The sequence below is a fragment of the Myodes glareolus genome, chromosome 20 (genome assembly GCF_982192425.1).
Source record: "Myodes glareolus chromosome 20, mMyoGla1.1, whole genome shotgun sequence".
Taxonomy (NCBI): domain Eukaryota; kingdom Metazoa; phylum Chordata; class Mammalia; order Rodentia; family Cricetidae; genus Myodes; species Myodes glareolus.
The window spans coordinates 30,769,102-30,786,298 of record NC_142045.1 but is presented as its reverse complement, the minus strand read 5'-3'; the positions used below and the strand labels follow the sequence as shown (position 1 = coordinate 30,786,298).

General features: G+C 41.6%; 1 protein-coding gene across 2 annotated transcripts in view; it reads left to right on the top strand.

The window, feature by feature from the left end:
• The window catches only part of Trpc4 (transient receptor potential cation channel subfamily C member 4), a 163,097-nt gene that overhangs the window by 38,797 nt on the left and 107,103 nt on the right, over positions 1-17,197 (top strand). For both annotated transcript variants that reach the window (XM_048424747.3, XM_048424746.3), the window contains exon 2: positions 2,870-3,274. In XM_048424747.3, the coding sequence (XP_048280704.1) occupies positions 2,897-3,274 (378 nt within the window). In that variant the 5' untranslated portion in view covers positions 2,870-2,896. The remainder of the gene's footprint in view (positions 1-2,869; positions 3,275-17,197) is intronic.

Genomic DNA, 17,197 nt, shown 5'->3' with positions numbered 1-17,197 from the left:
AGTCGCAATAACAGAAGTTTGTACACCGTGGGAACAGAACAGAGATGCTGATTGTCAGCAATAGGACACATGCAGATCCGTCCAGGCTGTCACCAATAGGACACATGCAGACCGGTCCAGGCGGAACTAGCGTATGAGGTCTGTGGCACTGATCCTAAGGCTTTTGGATACAAACTTCAGGCTCTGAAATAGTCCCTGAGGAAATGACTCATCCCCTCCTTTAAAGGCAAAGAGTTTAATAGGGACACTAGTGCAACAATTGGGTTTCAAGATCAGAGCCTCAAAATGAGGGAGAGATGGGATCATAAAGAGTTTGATTTGTAGATGTCTTTAATATATTAGAAGAATATTGACACCTCCTTGCTCTTATATAATAGAAATTACTCTTCTCTTATTTCATAAGAAGTTAAACATCCTCAGAATAATTAAATTATACTCAGGCTTTCCTTAACTAATTTGTGTCTATAATATTAATAAATTTGACACACTCATTCATACATAGTCTATGAAGATACCTGAAAAGAAGAAAATGCCAATTTTAATGTACTAAACAACTACGGGTTATGAAATAATGGTCTTAGGTACTATCCTCTACCTAGATATTAGAAAATTCAAAATGAATAATCTAGAAGCCAAATGTGGAAACTTAATTACATGATTGTTTAGATCACCAATAGAATGAAGCTATATGCAAACAACTCAGTTTTTCAAGTTTAAAACTGTTAAGTGTGCTCATATTTGGGGCTTGAAAGATGGCTCAGCAGTTAAGATTACTTCTTGCTCTTCCAGAGGATCTGAGTTCATTTCCTAGCACCTATGCTAGATGATACACAAATAGGTCCAAGGGATCCAATGCCCTCTTTTATAAATGCCCTCTGTGGACACCTTTAGTCTTGTGCATGTAACTACAAATATACACACATATGATGTGTCATGTCCTTCTATATGTGTTGCTGTTATTGGTTGATGAATAAAGCTGTTTAGGCCAATGGCTTAGCACAGTAAAACCAGGTGGGAAATCTGAACAGAGATTTAGAGAGAAAATAGGCAGAGTCAAGGAGACACCATGTAACTGCCGAAGGAGACAGACACCGTACCCTTAGCAATAAGCCACAGCCTCGTGCCAAACACAGATGAATAGAAATGGATTCATTTAAGATGTAAGAGTTGGTTAATAAGAAGCCTGAGCTAATAGGTCAAGCAGTGTTGTAATTAATATAGTTTCTGTGTGATTATTCAGGTCTGGGCGGCCACAAAACAAACAAGCAGTCTTTGCTTATAAAACACATATACATGTAGAACTAAAAGTACAAAAATAAATTTCTAAAAATATGGTCATATTTGTAAGTGTAAAGTCTGTTTAATCTACAGTTAAAGCACTGATATTCAAATCAGATTAATTTACTCATACACTGATTATCCTACAAACACCAATTAATAGAAATATGCAAATGGTTCAAATGACTCACTTATTTCAATTTTATGCTATATATAAACACATGTGTCTTCAGAAGATAAAATAACAGGTATGAGATGCAGATGCAGAAAACTTCAGTAAAGAATTTATATGTAAGAAGGGCAGTTGGTGGTGCACACCTTTAATCTCAGAAATGGGAAGCAAAGGCAGGCAGAACTCTGAGTTTGAGGCCAGCCTGGTCCACAAGGCAAGTTTCAGGAAAGCTAGGGAGGACTGACACACAGAGAAACCCTGTCTCGAAAAACCAAACAAAGAAGAACTTGTATGTCTAATAGAATTCATTTTCCTGAGACCAGGGTTATGCTGATACAGTATTGCTTCCAGTGGCTTTTTTCAGTTATGAGTATTTTAAATTCAGTTTGTCAGCTCCAGCTATATCTTCACTGTGAGTTCCAAATAAAAGTAAAATTTCAAATGCACCTGTCTCTACATTGCACATAGGGTCATCTCATGGAAATGGTAGAATTGAAAAATACATCCATAGTACATTCTTTCTCTGTTTTGTCTCTTTTCCCCATGTTGACTTGCAGTCTCATCTTGATAATTAATGTCATTAGTATCATTCTTTGTCCTTTACTGAATTTGCTCACAAACAGAAAAATAAACTTATATTCACTAGACTCAATGTTATCTCATTGACAGTAGTTCCAGTAATTCATGCTAACATTGATGTGAATACATGTGATGTGTTAAGAACAGACTACATGACAAATGAGAAGATTGTTTTCTAACACAAAGACTCTCCACAACCGTAGCAGCAGCTTCGTGATTTGCAGAATTCATAGTGAATGGTACATTTGAATGCTCCTAAAGGAACCTAAAGGTATAATTGCTAATTTTTAAAGTGCTTTGCACTTGTGTGTACAGGCACATACATACATATGGGTATACGTGCACACATATACAAATATACATGTATATTTATACATGTATTTGCAAAGAATTTCTCAAAGTCTCCATCTTAAGTCTCTGCTAAATGTTACTTTAAAATTTTCAGATAACTTTCTCTTCTTAGATTAGAGATTGTTGGGCCTGGAGAGATGACTCAGTGGTGAAGAGAACAGATTGCTCTTGAAGAAGGACCTGAGTTCAGTTCCCAGCACCCACGTGGCAGCTCCTAACAGCTTGGAACTCCAGTTCCAGGGAATCTGATGCCCTCTTCTGCCCTCTGTGAACATCTACACGTGTGTGGTGCACATACATTCACTCTCATAGGTGCACACATGCATACACACAATGACATTTTTAAAAAAAGAAATGTTAACTTCTGCTTTCTAGGAGATCCATCATCAGTGGGGACACTATTGTCATTAATGATTGTGTCTGACAGCATGTGTGGCACCTTGGACGCATCCTGATGCTCACAGTTTGCATTCTCTGTGTGTTTTCCAGAGATGACGGACTAGCATGGCCTGAAGCATGGCTCAGTTCTATTACAAAAGAAATGTCAACGCCCCCTACAGAGACCGCATCCCCCTGAGGATTGTCAGAGCGGAATCTGAACTCTCACCGTCTGAAAAAGCCTACTTGAATGCAGTGGAGAAGGGGGACTATGCGAGTGTCAAGAAGTCTCTTGAGGAAGCTGAGATTTACTTTAAGATCAACATTAACTGCATCGACCCCCTTGGGAGGACTGCTCTTCTCATCGCCATTGAGAACGAGAACCTGGAGCTGATTGAACTGTTGTTGAGTTTCAACGTCTACGTTGGCGATGCGCTGCTTCATGCTATCAGGAAAGAGGTGGTGGGAGCCGTGGAGCTACTGCTGAACCACAAAAAGCCAAGTGGAGAGAAGCAGGTGGGCATGAAAGTGGTGTGTCTGGTTATTATGCCGATAGAAAGGCATGTTAGATTTACAAACACCCTGAATGTGTGTGTGTGTGGGGGGGGGGTTTCCTTTTGGTCTTTCATTTCGTTTCAAGAATATGGACTGTAAATTTGTAATTTGTTAGATTATTTTTCTGTTTAAGCTCTTTGCCTGTCGTGGGTTTCTGTGTCTTCTGGAAAAAGTGGATACCCGCATCTAAATTTGCTATTGTCTGTTAACACACTATCAAGGCTTCTTTGTAAATTCATCCTTAAAGAAGAAGAAGAAGTTATTGCTAGAAAGAAGCTCAGCTCTGCCTGTAGGAGAATTCCAAGACATTTATTAGTGGCAGAAGTGTAGCAACGCTTTCCTGCTCTGAAAAGAGATGAATGTAGTAGGTACAGTGCAGGCCGTTAAGCTTACTCTCCGCGTGTTTATCACTATAGAAACAGAGCGACGATAGATGGGAACAAGAAAGGGATGTTTTCATCCGTCTGGATTTTTTGCTTTGTTGCTGCCCACCGCTGTGTCAGAAAGGCCTGTTTGATCCTGTTTCCTAGACCTTGACCCCTTGACTTCCCTGCATCAAGGCTAATGATGGAGTAGCTGCAAAGACATTGCAGATGCTACCATGGCTCCCAAAATCTTTCAAAGATGTGTCTAAATAGTTCTAGCAACTTCTGCCCTTTTGACAACACACAGTCTTCTGTATCTGAAAGTTGACAGTATGTGTAGAGTCACATAGCCAATCTGTGCTCTGTCTACTCTTGTCTTTGCTTCTCTGAAGCACTTTTATCAATATCTTCACAGTTGATGGGTTGACAACCGTAGCTGAGCATCTCTTCGAGTTCTGAGATACCTTGTGTCTCATGATGCATTCTCAAATCTCATCCTCATTCACTGCTGCTTCTTCCCTGAATCAAAATATTGATAAACTAACACTCTAAGGAATCCTAATTCTCTGCTTATTGCTTTGCCAACTTGGTTGTTGTTTGTTTCATATACAGTTACGGATCTTCTTGTTACACTGTTAAACTTCACTAATAGAATCATTGGCCCTTGGAAACTTGAGCTAGCCGACATTGGGGCATACAAGATGTAGCCACGCCTAGAGACATGCACACTATTAGATCCTAGGGTTTTATCACTAAGGGGCTTCAAACACCCCAGTGGAAAAAGGAGGAATCTGGTTTACTGTGTGTAAGCGAAGGTTCTACTCTTAGTGTTAGAGCTGCATCGTTGTGACACGGCTTTGAAGAGTAACCAGCTCAGGGGAGCAAAGGTAGAGTCTCACGGTTTCAGAGATTTCAGCTCGCGGTTGCACCGTTTTCTTGCTGTGGGCTGTGGTGTGAGACAGAACAACATGGTGGAGAAGATATGACAGAGAGAACTGCTCACCTCCTCACAAGACCCTGGAGAAAGGACAGAGGGGTCAGGGAAAACCTACACCCTTCAAGGGCACAGCTTCCGTGATCTCTTTCCTCTTCCTGGGTCCTACTTGCAAGAGTTTCTGTCCTGTCCCAGTAGCCCACTAATCTAGACATTCAGTGCTAAAATGATGCATTCATTCATGAAGAGAAAGCCCTCAATCACTTCTTGAAAGCTCTGCTTTTTGATACTGCCCTGGGATCAAGGCTTCAATACAGAAGCTTCTAGGGAACATTGATGACTCAAGCTGCTACCCCTAAGTCAACTTTTGGCTTTAAATTTATGTCTGTCATCATACCCCCAAAGCATCTACATGTTTAGTAGCAACATACTATATTATATTTCTTGTTGTTTAACTTCATGTAGGTAGCCATAGGCCAGGGGTTAGGTCTTCCATGTAGGCCATCAGTAGCCTAGAAGTCTCTGGAACAAAATAGGCAGTTAATGTGATTTTCATGTGTTACTGAAGGAACTCATCAATTCTGCTTTCTAGAGGGTTCTCCAGAGTTCCTTTAGACAATGACATTTGCGCTAACCAGAGAAATCTGGTGTCTGGAGAAGGTACCTGCTATTATGAGAGTGTTTGTTGGAAAATGTTCAACTTTTGAGCTAAGTCCTCAGCTCACAAGTAGGTCCTGGCTCCTTACAGGCACTTGGACTCAGATTATTAATAGAAAGTAGTAAAGGTTTGCAGTCTGCCGGGGCACTGACGCTTCCCAGGCTGCTTGTTTCTGGAAGATGTCTCTCACATGAGTCTTCTGGCCAAGAATTCCTTTTCTATTTGTGTGTTTTAGAATTCCACCCCAGGGAAGGATAATAAAGGAACACTGCCCTTTTTGATTTGAACTTGATCGTTTCTGAAGAACTAGGCTACCTCAGAGTTCCTGGGGTGCTCCACATGGAAATGAGGCATTGGCAGCTTGAATGTACAAAGTTAATCCATAAAAGTCCATAAGCAATGTGTTGAGTGCCACCTTGACTGTTAGTATTTGGCTGTGCATGTGTTATTTCATTATATAATACATTTTTAGACACACACAACATCTCTTGGAATGTCAGTTTTCCATACATCATGTGATGTGGGAAACAAGTATATTTTTAACTAGACTTCCCTTCCCACCCCCTCACCCCCGCAATAAAGTTTAACTTTTTAGGTAAGACTTGCATTTATTGAATTTATTTTGCGTGTTGGGGTAATACACCCAATTCTAGATGTATAGATATATATTCATCCTGAAATATTCTGACATATACCAATACTAATGTTGAGGTCTCTGGTTTATTAAACATGAAGACAGTAATAATCTACTAGGTTTGATAAATGTAATTTGAAGTGAAGGTCAAGATGTGGTTCTAATATAAAACCACTAAACTTAAGATCCTGAAATATGTTGTACCGTATAGATATATTATTATTCTACAAATTTGTCACGGGTTACATTTTTTTCCTCTGGAAAAGACCCAGTGTTTGGTGGCATGCTAAAATCATCAGCCCTGGGAGACATCAAATGAATTGGTGTGCTTCTTAATTACACTCACCGGGGAGCAATTTCTGGCTCAGCCTGCTAGGCCTTGTGTTGGAGCCCAAAAAGAGACAGCATTCCTAGTCTCAAGAGTGTTAAACTCTAGTTATGAAGAAAGAAAAGGAAAAAAAAATCCACTTTGGAATTAAGAATAAAGGTGGTCACAACAGAAAAGATGGCAGGAAAAAAATTCTATAATCTTTATGAAGTTAAAATAACTGGATTTGATGAACACACTCTGTTACATGGAAAAATAGGGATGTTTGGTTTAATACCTTGGGAAATTAAAAGAGAATGCATTGGCTGAAGTAAATTCTACAAGAAAAGGCCTAGGGGACCAGGTTGGATATATTTAGCTTTTAAGGACATTGATAACTCAGAGTTAATTAGAATTGTAGGTCAAGATGGAATTGGATAAGTAGATAGGTTAAAAAATAAGGAGAACAAAGTAAATAAATGACCCGTATCTCTGTAGCTCCTAATGTAGCTTTTCACCTTTTCCTCTCAGTGTTCACTGATCTATTTATGGGTCTTTAGCATGTCAAGTAACGTTTCTCAGTGTGGCTTTTCATGAAAAGGTTTAGTTTTCCTAGTTAAGTGGAAGATAGCCATGGAACGCCTTCTGTATTAAGTGTCAGTTTTCATAAATTGGGTTTTGGCATGTCAAGCTTTTTAAAATTTTTGGCATAATGAAGAAAAGAGCAATAGCTGAGAGTACAGCAAGTCTATGATTCTCGACCGCTGTGTGAAGATGGTGCACTGTGTACTCTCGTGGGGACAGCTCTCTTGCTAGCAACCTTACACTCGTCTCCTCGGGTAGGTTTCAGTTTTCTGAACTTTTCCCTACCCTTCTTAGAACCTCACTTCCCCAGAGACAGTGGCCAGGAATGATTTCTCGGTCTTCTCAGTTGATTGGTTACTCAGCTTTGAACTGTTTCCAGCTGACATTCCTTATAGATGTCTTCAGAGGCCAGATCAATGACAGTGACCTTTGGCCCAGTATAGCTGTATCGGGAAGTCGAGCGGGCTTTCCCACGCTTTATTCTCACCAGTGGTTCTTTGACTTCAGCGTCCTCAGAATCACAGGGTGGGCCTGAGGGATGCTGGGGGTTCCACCTGTGGTTTCTGACACAGCAACTTTGAAATGATGCTCTGAAATTTACACTTCTAAGAAGTTCCCAAAAGAGGCTCATGCTTGTCTTGACATAAGACTAAGGGAAACTGTGGCTTAGGGGTTGCTGAAACTGGTAGAACACACACACTTCTCTGTGTTGGATGTTAAACTATATGGTGCTAACCTGGTTTCCAGGAGATTCCCACTAATCCCTTGAAATCCTGTTAGAATGATATTATTGATTAGCTCAACAGTGAGATCCTAGAGTAGTTCAGTTGAAGATACATTGATCCCATAGTTCGGCTTCAAACCAGTCAAGGACTCTATAACCAGGACAGATCATAAAGGCATTATAATCCAGCTTTTCAGTTCAAAAAGATGGAAAGGGAAGAGGGTTCACAGAGTGCCTGGGATTTGGCCTGATCGGAGTGTTTGTAATGTCATAGCTACCTACCAAGTTTGATATAGTCATAATGGTGACAATGAAGATGCTAGTGATAGTGTTAGTGACAGTAGCGTGCTGCATTGCTAGTAGCTAAATTAATAATTTTCCTTCTGTTATCTCTTTGAAATAGCTACTCCATCTTATGAAGGTCAGCCTCCTGTTACCCCCTCTTAATAGGCGAGGAAATGAAAGGATAGCATGTTTTGATTGACATCTCCCAGGTGGCAAAGCCAAGAATCATCAGCCTTGAAACTACTGGGCCTTTGGAAGTAACTACTCATCCACTTGGCCTGGCTTTAGGCAAAGTACCAATTTGAATAGGAGATATTTGAATTGTTAATTGTTCTAATTTGAGGGACATTGGAGACATATTGAAAAGATGCTCTGGTCTTGTTTGTATGTTTGTCCTGAATATTACAATGCCATCTTAAGTCTGCTTGCTCAATAAATATTGTGGCCCTCAATGCTCTTTGCCACAGTCATGGCATCTGAATAATAGTCATTAGGAGCTGTGAAGTATTAGGGAAAGGCAGGGTGGACTGATAGAAGGCTGACCTCTGACCCTCTTCTCCACTTTGATTGAAGAATTCCACATCTCCCTGAGTTGTAGTTTGGTGGCTGCTAAGCTTTACCCCACCAGCGTTTCAAAGCTTACATTTTGTAAAGTCACTTTTATAGATTTAGATGCGATGCCAACATAATAATGCCACCATAAATGGATTATGGCATTACCTCTCCTTTCCTGCAGACACACACAGACTAATAACCCAGAATGTCCTGAGAGCTAAGTTAAGCATTGTCAGTTTACCCTCAAAGACTACATGGCTTCTCTGTTCATTTGAAAAATATAGTCTTTGCCAATTGGAACCGAGTTCAGGGAGAGCACAGAGGAATTCAGTTTGCTCTTTCCTTTTCACACCAGTGCACATAGGGGATGGGTTTACAATCTCAGCAGCCTTTCTAATACAATTCTGTGGCTTTAGAAATGTTAACTATTATGAAATCAGAAAAAAACCAAAGACTGTGAAATAGAATTCTGGCATTAGCATGTTAATTCAAAACACGTGTCCAAGCAAAAACACCAATAGCTAGAAATATAGAACTCTTCTCACTGATTGTGGATGCTTAGTAAGTAAATTCCTGGGTACTGGAAGGAGACCTGTTAGTTAAACAAATAAAATATTTTTGTTGCTTCTATATGCTTTCTGTTTGAAGAGTCAGACACTGAAAAAGTCTATTTAGATTTTTTTAACTAGGCTTCAGCAAAAGCCATTTACCGTCCACACTCATAACTTTCATCCAGGGATTATTAAATTACGTGTAGACTAAGATGTGGTCAGTCTAGTTTAGTCGGAGCATGCATTCATTGGCATGATGAACACTCTGGGGCTGTCCTTCATGGCTCACCAATGGTGGCTTCTCCTGATTGTTCTCACGACAGCCTGCCTTAGGTCAAGCCTGGGCTATCAACAGTGTGCACACAGTGTGAGTCTGCCTGCTATCAGGAAAGGACATGAGCCTGAAGATCCATGAACCCGTCATCAGCTACCATCACAGCGGGCAAGAGAATGAGATAGCATGACACACATAAGTAATGTGGAGTAAAGATGTCATTTCTGAAGCCAGCCGTTGCCATGGCAAACTCTGGTAATCCCAGCACTTGGGAAGCAGAGACAGGAAGATCACTGTGGGTTCGGGCTTATCTTGGGTTACAGAATGAGACCCTGTCTCAAAAATACACAAGACAGTGCGATTTCTCACCTCATCAAAATGTTTATCCCACTTTCTGATACAGTGACATCAGTCAACAATTCTGCTTCATTTAAACTCTTGTGTAAGGCCGTCAATAAAAATACTGCCTTGTTATTTTCTTAATCCGACTCTAGAGTTAAATAACTAAAAATCTTCTCCACTTTGGATTTTTTTGGTTGGTGTTTTATAATGCAGTGTGGTCAATATGAACACGTACTTTGAAGGTCTGAAAAACAGAGTGAGTTTTGTTATTCCACAGGAGGGACCTTGAAAGCTGTGACAGCACAGCACGCAGACTGTGTTTAGTCAGCTGGCGGACGGAAGTCACGAAAGAACTAAGTAGGTCTAAATGGAATCACGCGAAAGCGCCACTCCCGAAACACAGTTAATGTCATAAGCTAGCGTCAGTAACTAGTTGTGCTGGCTCATGTGCGGACAACCTCCCTGGTCATGGGAAAGCCGACAGATTACCCATAATCCCTTGAGCATGTGCTTCCTTGCTCTCTCCTGTCCACACAGCACCACACAGCTCATGTATTAAAGCAAAACCTGCCAGACACGTCAGGGGCCCACAGGGTGATTTTTACCGCATGTGAAAAACACCAGGTGGAAAGCCCACGCAGGTTCCAGCAAGAAAAGTCTCCAGGTGTGTAGGTCTGTCTCTGTCCTGCTGCTGGAGTTCCTGGAGAGACAGCACCTGCTTGTTGGCACAGAAGCTAAGTCCTGGCAGAGAAACCGAGTCACTCTCGGAAGAGAGGGCAGAAGAACATGACCCAAGAGTTCAGAAGGGAAAGGCCTGGATATAACCCTGTTTTCAAAGGTCAGAAAAGTCCTATAATCATCTAAGTTCTAACTTTCTCATAATGAAGAAGAGGTTGACAGCCCCACTGTTCCAATCGCTCTAGAGATTTGCAAGTTAAAAGGAAACAGACAATGGAAGCCCCTTCACTTGGACATCATTTGAAGTTTACTGTATTCTCACACTCAAAGCACTTTAGACTTATTATACTTAACTTTTCATTAAAATGTCCATCAAAGATGCTAAGTGGTCCCTAAAGCAGAGCCTTTCAAACATGGCCTATGACAAAAAAAGATTTGAGGAGGTTATTTATTATTAAGATTTGCCTACATATTAAAAAAATGTTGTGATTAAGGCTAGAGAAATGGCTCAGTGGTTAAGAGCATTTGCCAGGCTTAGCAGGACTCATGTTCCATTCCCAACAAACATGCCAGATGGTTGATAACCACATGTAACTCTACATGTAACATGTAGCTCACATGGGTTCTGATGCCCTCTTCTAACCTTCCCAGGTACCTTCGTGTACATTGGAAAACATACATGCAGACACACATAAAAATACACAAATAAAAATAAAATCATTCTAAAACCCATATTTGAATATAGACTTCTGAGAGAATTTGTTCATTGAATTTCTCAACTAATAATTAAACTAAAACTGAGTCATTGGATGCAATTGAGTACATTTAGCACAAGAAGAAGTAGGAACTAGAAAGGTCTATGCTATGGCCAGAATGAGCGGCCACTAATTTAAACATGTCCTTCCAATTTGCCTTGTTGCCCTTCCATCATCATGGGCAGAATGAACTTTACTGCTTTAATATGAGAGGCACAAGCAGAGGAGGAATTGGAACCACTTTTCTTGGCTTTCAGGAAGGGTTCTCATTTTCATTGTCGTCATTTGTCTTTTATGGATTCATTTTCTGGATCAATGAAGGTCTAGATGTCCGTGTTTCCCATCAGCGTTGTTTGAATCATTTATTAGAAGCCCTGGACAGATATGCCTAGTTGTGATCTCTGAGCATGCCAGAACTTAGCAAGCAGAGCTAAGAGAAGGTTCAAACTATCTCACGAAGAGTAGATTGGAGGCTGAGAAAAGTTGATAGCAGCAAATGTATTACTTGGTGTGTAATCTCTTCTCGCCTAAATGAAGTGACAAGGGGTGACTGATTGGCTTTTGCTCTGCACAATTCTCACTCTGTCTCGTGTAGCTGAGTTACAGTATTTCTTCTTGGCTCTTTACAGAATGTACATGGGCTTGTTTGAAATGGCGATTACGTTGTATCAGTAGGGAACCCTCGTACTTATGCATAGTAGCAGCAAGCATAAGGAACTGAAATAGACATAACTATTCATTTAGAGTTTATACTCTGGATTTTATTCTTCTGTCTGTGGCTGTCTGGCCTGTGTATGTGCACATGTGTGCCTGGTGTCTGCAGAGCAATTGATTCCTCTAGAATCAATCTGGCTGGTGTGAGCTCAGAACGGAACCCAGGTCCTCTGCAAGAGCAACAAGTGCTCTTAACCACTGAGCCATCCCTTGAGCCTCAGAACACATTTAAAACCAATCCTGGCGCCCCACAACAGATCTAGAACACATTGGTGACTACATGTTATCTCGTGTGAGCCCCAGAGGAAGCTTCATGGGCAGTTCTTTTGTTTTCACCATTTATTTTTCTTTTTTTTTCTTTTTTTAAAATTTTTTTTTACTGCTTTATAAGTAATATCATTCAAAATTTCCACTTCCTCCCCTCCTCCCATTTCCCGCTCACTCCCTCACTTCCCCTACCCCTCCCCTTCCAGTCCTAATAGAGGACAGGGTACCCTGCCCTGTGGGAAGTCCAAGGCCCTTGCCCCTCCATCCAGGCCTAGGAAGGTGTGAATCCAAATAGAATAGTATCCCAAAAAGTCAATACATGCAGTAGAGACAAACCCCAGTGCCATTACCATTGACTTCTCAGTCAGCCCTCATTGTCAGTCACATTCAGAGAGTCCAGTTTGATCACACGCTCGTTCAGTCCCAGTTCAGCTGGCTTTGGTAAGTTCCGATTAGCTCAGGCACACTGCCTCAGTGGGTGGACTAACTCCTCATAGTCCTGACTTCCTTGCTCATCTTCTCCCTCCTTCTGCTCTTCAATTGGACCTTGGCATTTGATTAAGAGTGGCTAACTTGATTGAGTCATTCTGAGTAGCTAACTACAGTTATCTAAAGGGATCGGTGTCAGGATTCTCTCGCCTACCGCAGCCTGTACGTGCTCAAACTTTTTATAGACAGAGGTTTATATTTGCATAGAAGCTGTATGTAGGGAGTCATCTGTAAGTTACAGACAGTACTTGCTGTAACTCCCCGATGACCTGTATGTTAAAAGTGTGGTCCTCAGCCTGTACAGCTATCTGGGGGTGGAGGGAACTGTGAGCCCAGTGACAGGTCTTCAGGATGCTGAGGACACGCCCTTCCTCTTCTGCTCTCTCCCTGGCTCTGGGTTAGGGGAATGGCTAACCCCAGTGTACATGCACGCTCCTATCATGACGTCATGCTGTGCCGTCACCCCAGCTCCAAATGAGTGCAGCCACTGGCTCTCCCAACTTGTGAGCCCAGAGGAACTTATTTCTTCGCAGGTTGGTATGTCAGACGTGTGCTGCTGAAACAGAAACCCAGCCCCCATGCTTACTGTAATTTTAATGTCTAATAAACTCTTGGGTTGTCTGGAGAAAATCAAGAGAAAGCTATATTCAATTCAGAGGCCGTTTTTAATTTTTGCAACTGTTTTCAATCCACCGTGGCTGGCTGGATCTACTGACACAGGAGGCCAACTGGACTTAACTGGCCCCTTTTCCAGCTTCCTGAACGACAGCATTGAATTAAGAGTTCATTCTTACTTCTTTACGGGAGCCTTACAAACGTCATGGAACACTTATCTAAGGCCGTCTCTGTTAAGTAGTAGAGCTGAACAAACTAGGAACAAATGCAGGGACATGGGTACTAAAGTGAAGAAAGTCCGGGTCAGAGGTCAGCGTTTAACTGTTAGGGGATGTGCAGAGAGGAAGCCGAGCGCAGGTTTGATTGCTTACACTGGCTTTATTAAACTCCTTCTTTGGTCATCTCATACGCTGCCTCAGCAATCGAGAGCATGCCACAGCCTGGAAATAAAACCTGGGAATCTTGAGCACCATGGCTCTGCAGAACTATCCTGAAACCCATTCAGCCAGAGGCTCCTGGCGTCTCTCGATAACGTTAAAATCTCGGGATTCACGGAACTTGCCCGATTTCCTCCTAGACGGCTGCAGGAAGAGACTGGCAGTCATAAAGGAGACGCTGCTGGCACATTGAGGAATTGCTGGGAAGAGGGAGGTGAGAACGGCACATTAGCGGGAGTGTGGGAGATGAATGTCAGGCCAAGCATACATCAGCACTCTGGCGGAAGGCAGGGCTTCTGCCAGCAGCTTGTTTCGGAGCTGATCCCTGATGGCTGAGCCTCTGCGGGGACAGACACTGCCATCTTGCTGGAGGAGGATTTTCTACAAGTCAACATGGAACGTTTCCCTCATTTGCCTTTGTTGAGATGGGGTTAAAGCCACGCCCCCTTTGTCGCTGTCCTTTTCTGTACCCCTCAAGTGTTTCAATGTGAACAGGAACTGCTGTGTTACTTGCATACACCTTCATAATAAAAATAGCAGAAATGGAAATCCTTCCCCTAAAAACATAGATGACTTCGTGGGTTTGGCACAGATCCTAGAGGCGGAGCACAGGACATTATCAGTTACACATACCTGATTCTCACTGTTTCTCCCTTCCCCTCCACCACGTCTGGTCAACAGGGAAGGAAACAGCTAAAGGTAGAGAGATAAACACTGAAGGAGATGACGTGTTCTGGGTGAGGCTGTGGTTTGGATCCTAAGCACTCTCCTAGGGGCAAGGTGTGGAAGGCTTGGTCCTCGGCTCATGCTTACGTGAATGCCTGTGCTGTCTTTAGGGGGTCACGTCAGGTGGAATGAAGGTAGGTCACTATGGATCTACCCTGACCTTTTGTTTACTCTCCGCTTCTGGGCACCATGAGGTGAGCAGTTTTGCTCTACCCGGCATTTTCTGGCGTGGCGTATTATCTCACCACAGGTTCGAAGCAAGGAGGGGACCCCTGTGGCTGAGACTTCCCTTTAAGCTGTCTCAGACCTCTTGTCGGTGACAGAAAGTGGGCAAGTGGAATGAGCAAAGGCTCAATATGAAATGGTGTGTTTCTTCATTTGTTCCCTGCCGTGTGTCGCTTGGAAAACTATACAGCCTACCGCGTTAGTCCGCTCTCCACCTCTGTGGCAAAGCGACTGAGTTAAAACACACCTTTTCCTCTCAGTAAGTTTTCAATCTCCTGTTCCAAGAGCAGTCTCCTGTCCATGGTGGGTGGGCTTGGCTGCTTTGGAACCTGCGGTGAGGCAGTGTATATTAGTGGAAATGGGTTGAAGAGAACGTGGCTTAATTCATGGCAACCAGCTGATACAGGCAACAACCTCACCCTTAACCCCTCAAGCACATTTAAGGTAACTGATTCAATCACATACCCAGTTAGCCAGTTTATAGCCAGGTAGTTGGCCCTTGTCCTGTGTGAACCTCCTTTAGTTTTTCTGTTACATTTCCCAGGACCATTCTGTATCTATCCTGTCATTTGAGTTCCAGACATTTTATCATTAGAAGACATTGATGCATCTTTGGATGCCAGAGGGACCATAGGTTTTTATTGTTGTTATTATTCATTCTGTTTTTTAACTTCTGTGACTGAGAAAGTTTTTGAGTGAATCATCTATATTTATCATGCATTTCTACAAAGAGATCAAGCTATTGGTAAAAGTATGTAGTAGTATAGCACTATAATATATCAGCAAGGTCTCATTCTCTTTGTATCCATGTTGAGAGAGTTCCTCTATCACGGAGCATTATGGTGTGAAGATTCATAAGATCTTGTCCCTAACTTCTTGCCACTGACTGTCCTCCATTGTATAGAACAATCCAGTGTGACATGCTACTTTTAGATTTATTTATTTTTTTGTGTATGGGCGTTTTGCATGCATGTATATATGTGCATCACACACGTTCGGTGTTCATGGAGGCAAGAAGAGGGCATCAGGTCCTCTGGAATTGGAATTACAGATGTTCATGAGCTGCCATGTGGGTGCCAGGCACCCAAGTTCTCTGCAAGAGCAGCCGGTGCTCTTAACTGCCGAGTCATCTCGCCGGCTCCCCAGTGTAACAGTTGTGACCAACTTAGGAGATTCAGGCTATGTGATTTTGACCAAGAAACTTTGTAATATCCATTAAAAATGAACATAAATTGTATTTTGTTCCATATATTTGTTTTGAGATTTCATTGAAACCCCAGATAACAGGACTTAGCACCTCTCTATCAATCTTCATGAATGTATATCTGCATTCATTCAATTTCCACAAATCTAATGAAGAAAATATAAAATGGAAAAAATAATTTGGAAAGATTTCTAAGCCCTAAAAGATGTCTTAAAATGTGTTTTACCAAAGTGAACTAACTCTACACTAAAGTTTATAGAATGTGATTATTTGTGTATTTAGAATAAGATTGTAAGGTGGACAATATTTGGAAAAGGAACTCTACACAGCGTATGGAAAAACTGCCCAGAGTACTTCTGTTCAGTGCTGAATGGCAAGCATCACAGCGCATCAGCTAGTTCTGCACTCGTCATCGGGAGGCACTCCAGCAACACAGTGAACAAACTCCCTTTAGCTCAGAAACAAATCTTTTCCCCAAAACAAAACAAAACAAAAAACCAAAAACAAACAAATTAGTTATACTTGGTGAAGGAAGTGCCAAAGGCAATTTTCATCCTTATCTCTATATCCATTTCTGTGTGCACAAGTATATCATCTTGAATCGGGCTTAATATGCTGAAGGAAAATATGCAATATCGGACTATGTTTATTTTTTGGTTAATGGTGACTTCAGTTGCCTCCCTACCCCTGAATACCTTTACTTTGTGCTCTCTGTGGCTTACATTGTTTGACTGTACCACGTGTTCTTCATCTATTCATGTCGATGGGCGTTCAGTCTGGTTCCATTTCCTGGTTGTTTTGAATAGCGAACTCACAACGTGTGTGTGTGTGTGTGTGTGTGTGTGTGTGTGGTGTGCACGTGTGCGCAGATATGTCTTTGCATATAACTAAGTATGGTATAGTGGATGATATGGGAGGTCCTTCCAGTCATTTGAGGAACTCCCACGCTGAATTTCTTAGCTGCTACGGAATTTCACATTCCCATCAACAGTGAATTAGTCTTTCTCATTCCTAATGCCTGCGTCAGAATTTTTTTAACCCTTTGTTTTCTTGATGAGATTCAATCTCTAGGTGGTTTTAATTTGAGTTTGCCATATGGATAAGTATGTTGAACATCTTTTCAAGTCTTTATTGATTATATTTCTTTTACTTCCTATACAGTCAATTGTGCATTAATTGATTAGATGATTCGATTTTTACTGCTTACTATTTACAGTTCTTTATGTATTCTAGATATAGATCCCCGTCTGAGATGTAGTTGGCAAAGATTATTTTTCCAGTTCTGTACACTCTTCCCACTGTCATAGTTGTCTCCTTTTGCCGAGAAGGAACTTTTTAATTTCTTTCAATCCCATTAGTCAGTTCTAGAGATGGAATTATCTCCTGTGCTGTTGGAGTCTGTATTAGAAACCCCTGTATGTGTCTGCATCTTGGGTTGTTTCCCTTTACAATTTTCAGGTCTTATGCTAAGGTCTTACCTCAGAGCCATTTGTTAAAGAGACTGTTGCTTGTCCAGTGCATGTGCTTGACAAGTCTGTCAAAAATTAGTTAAGTCTAACT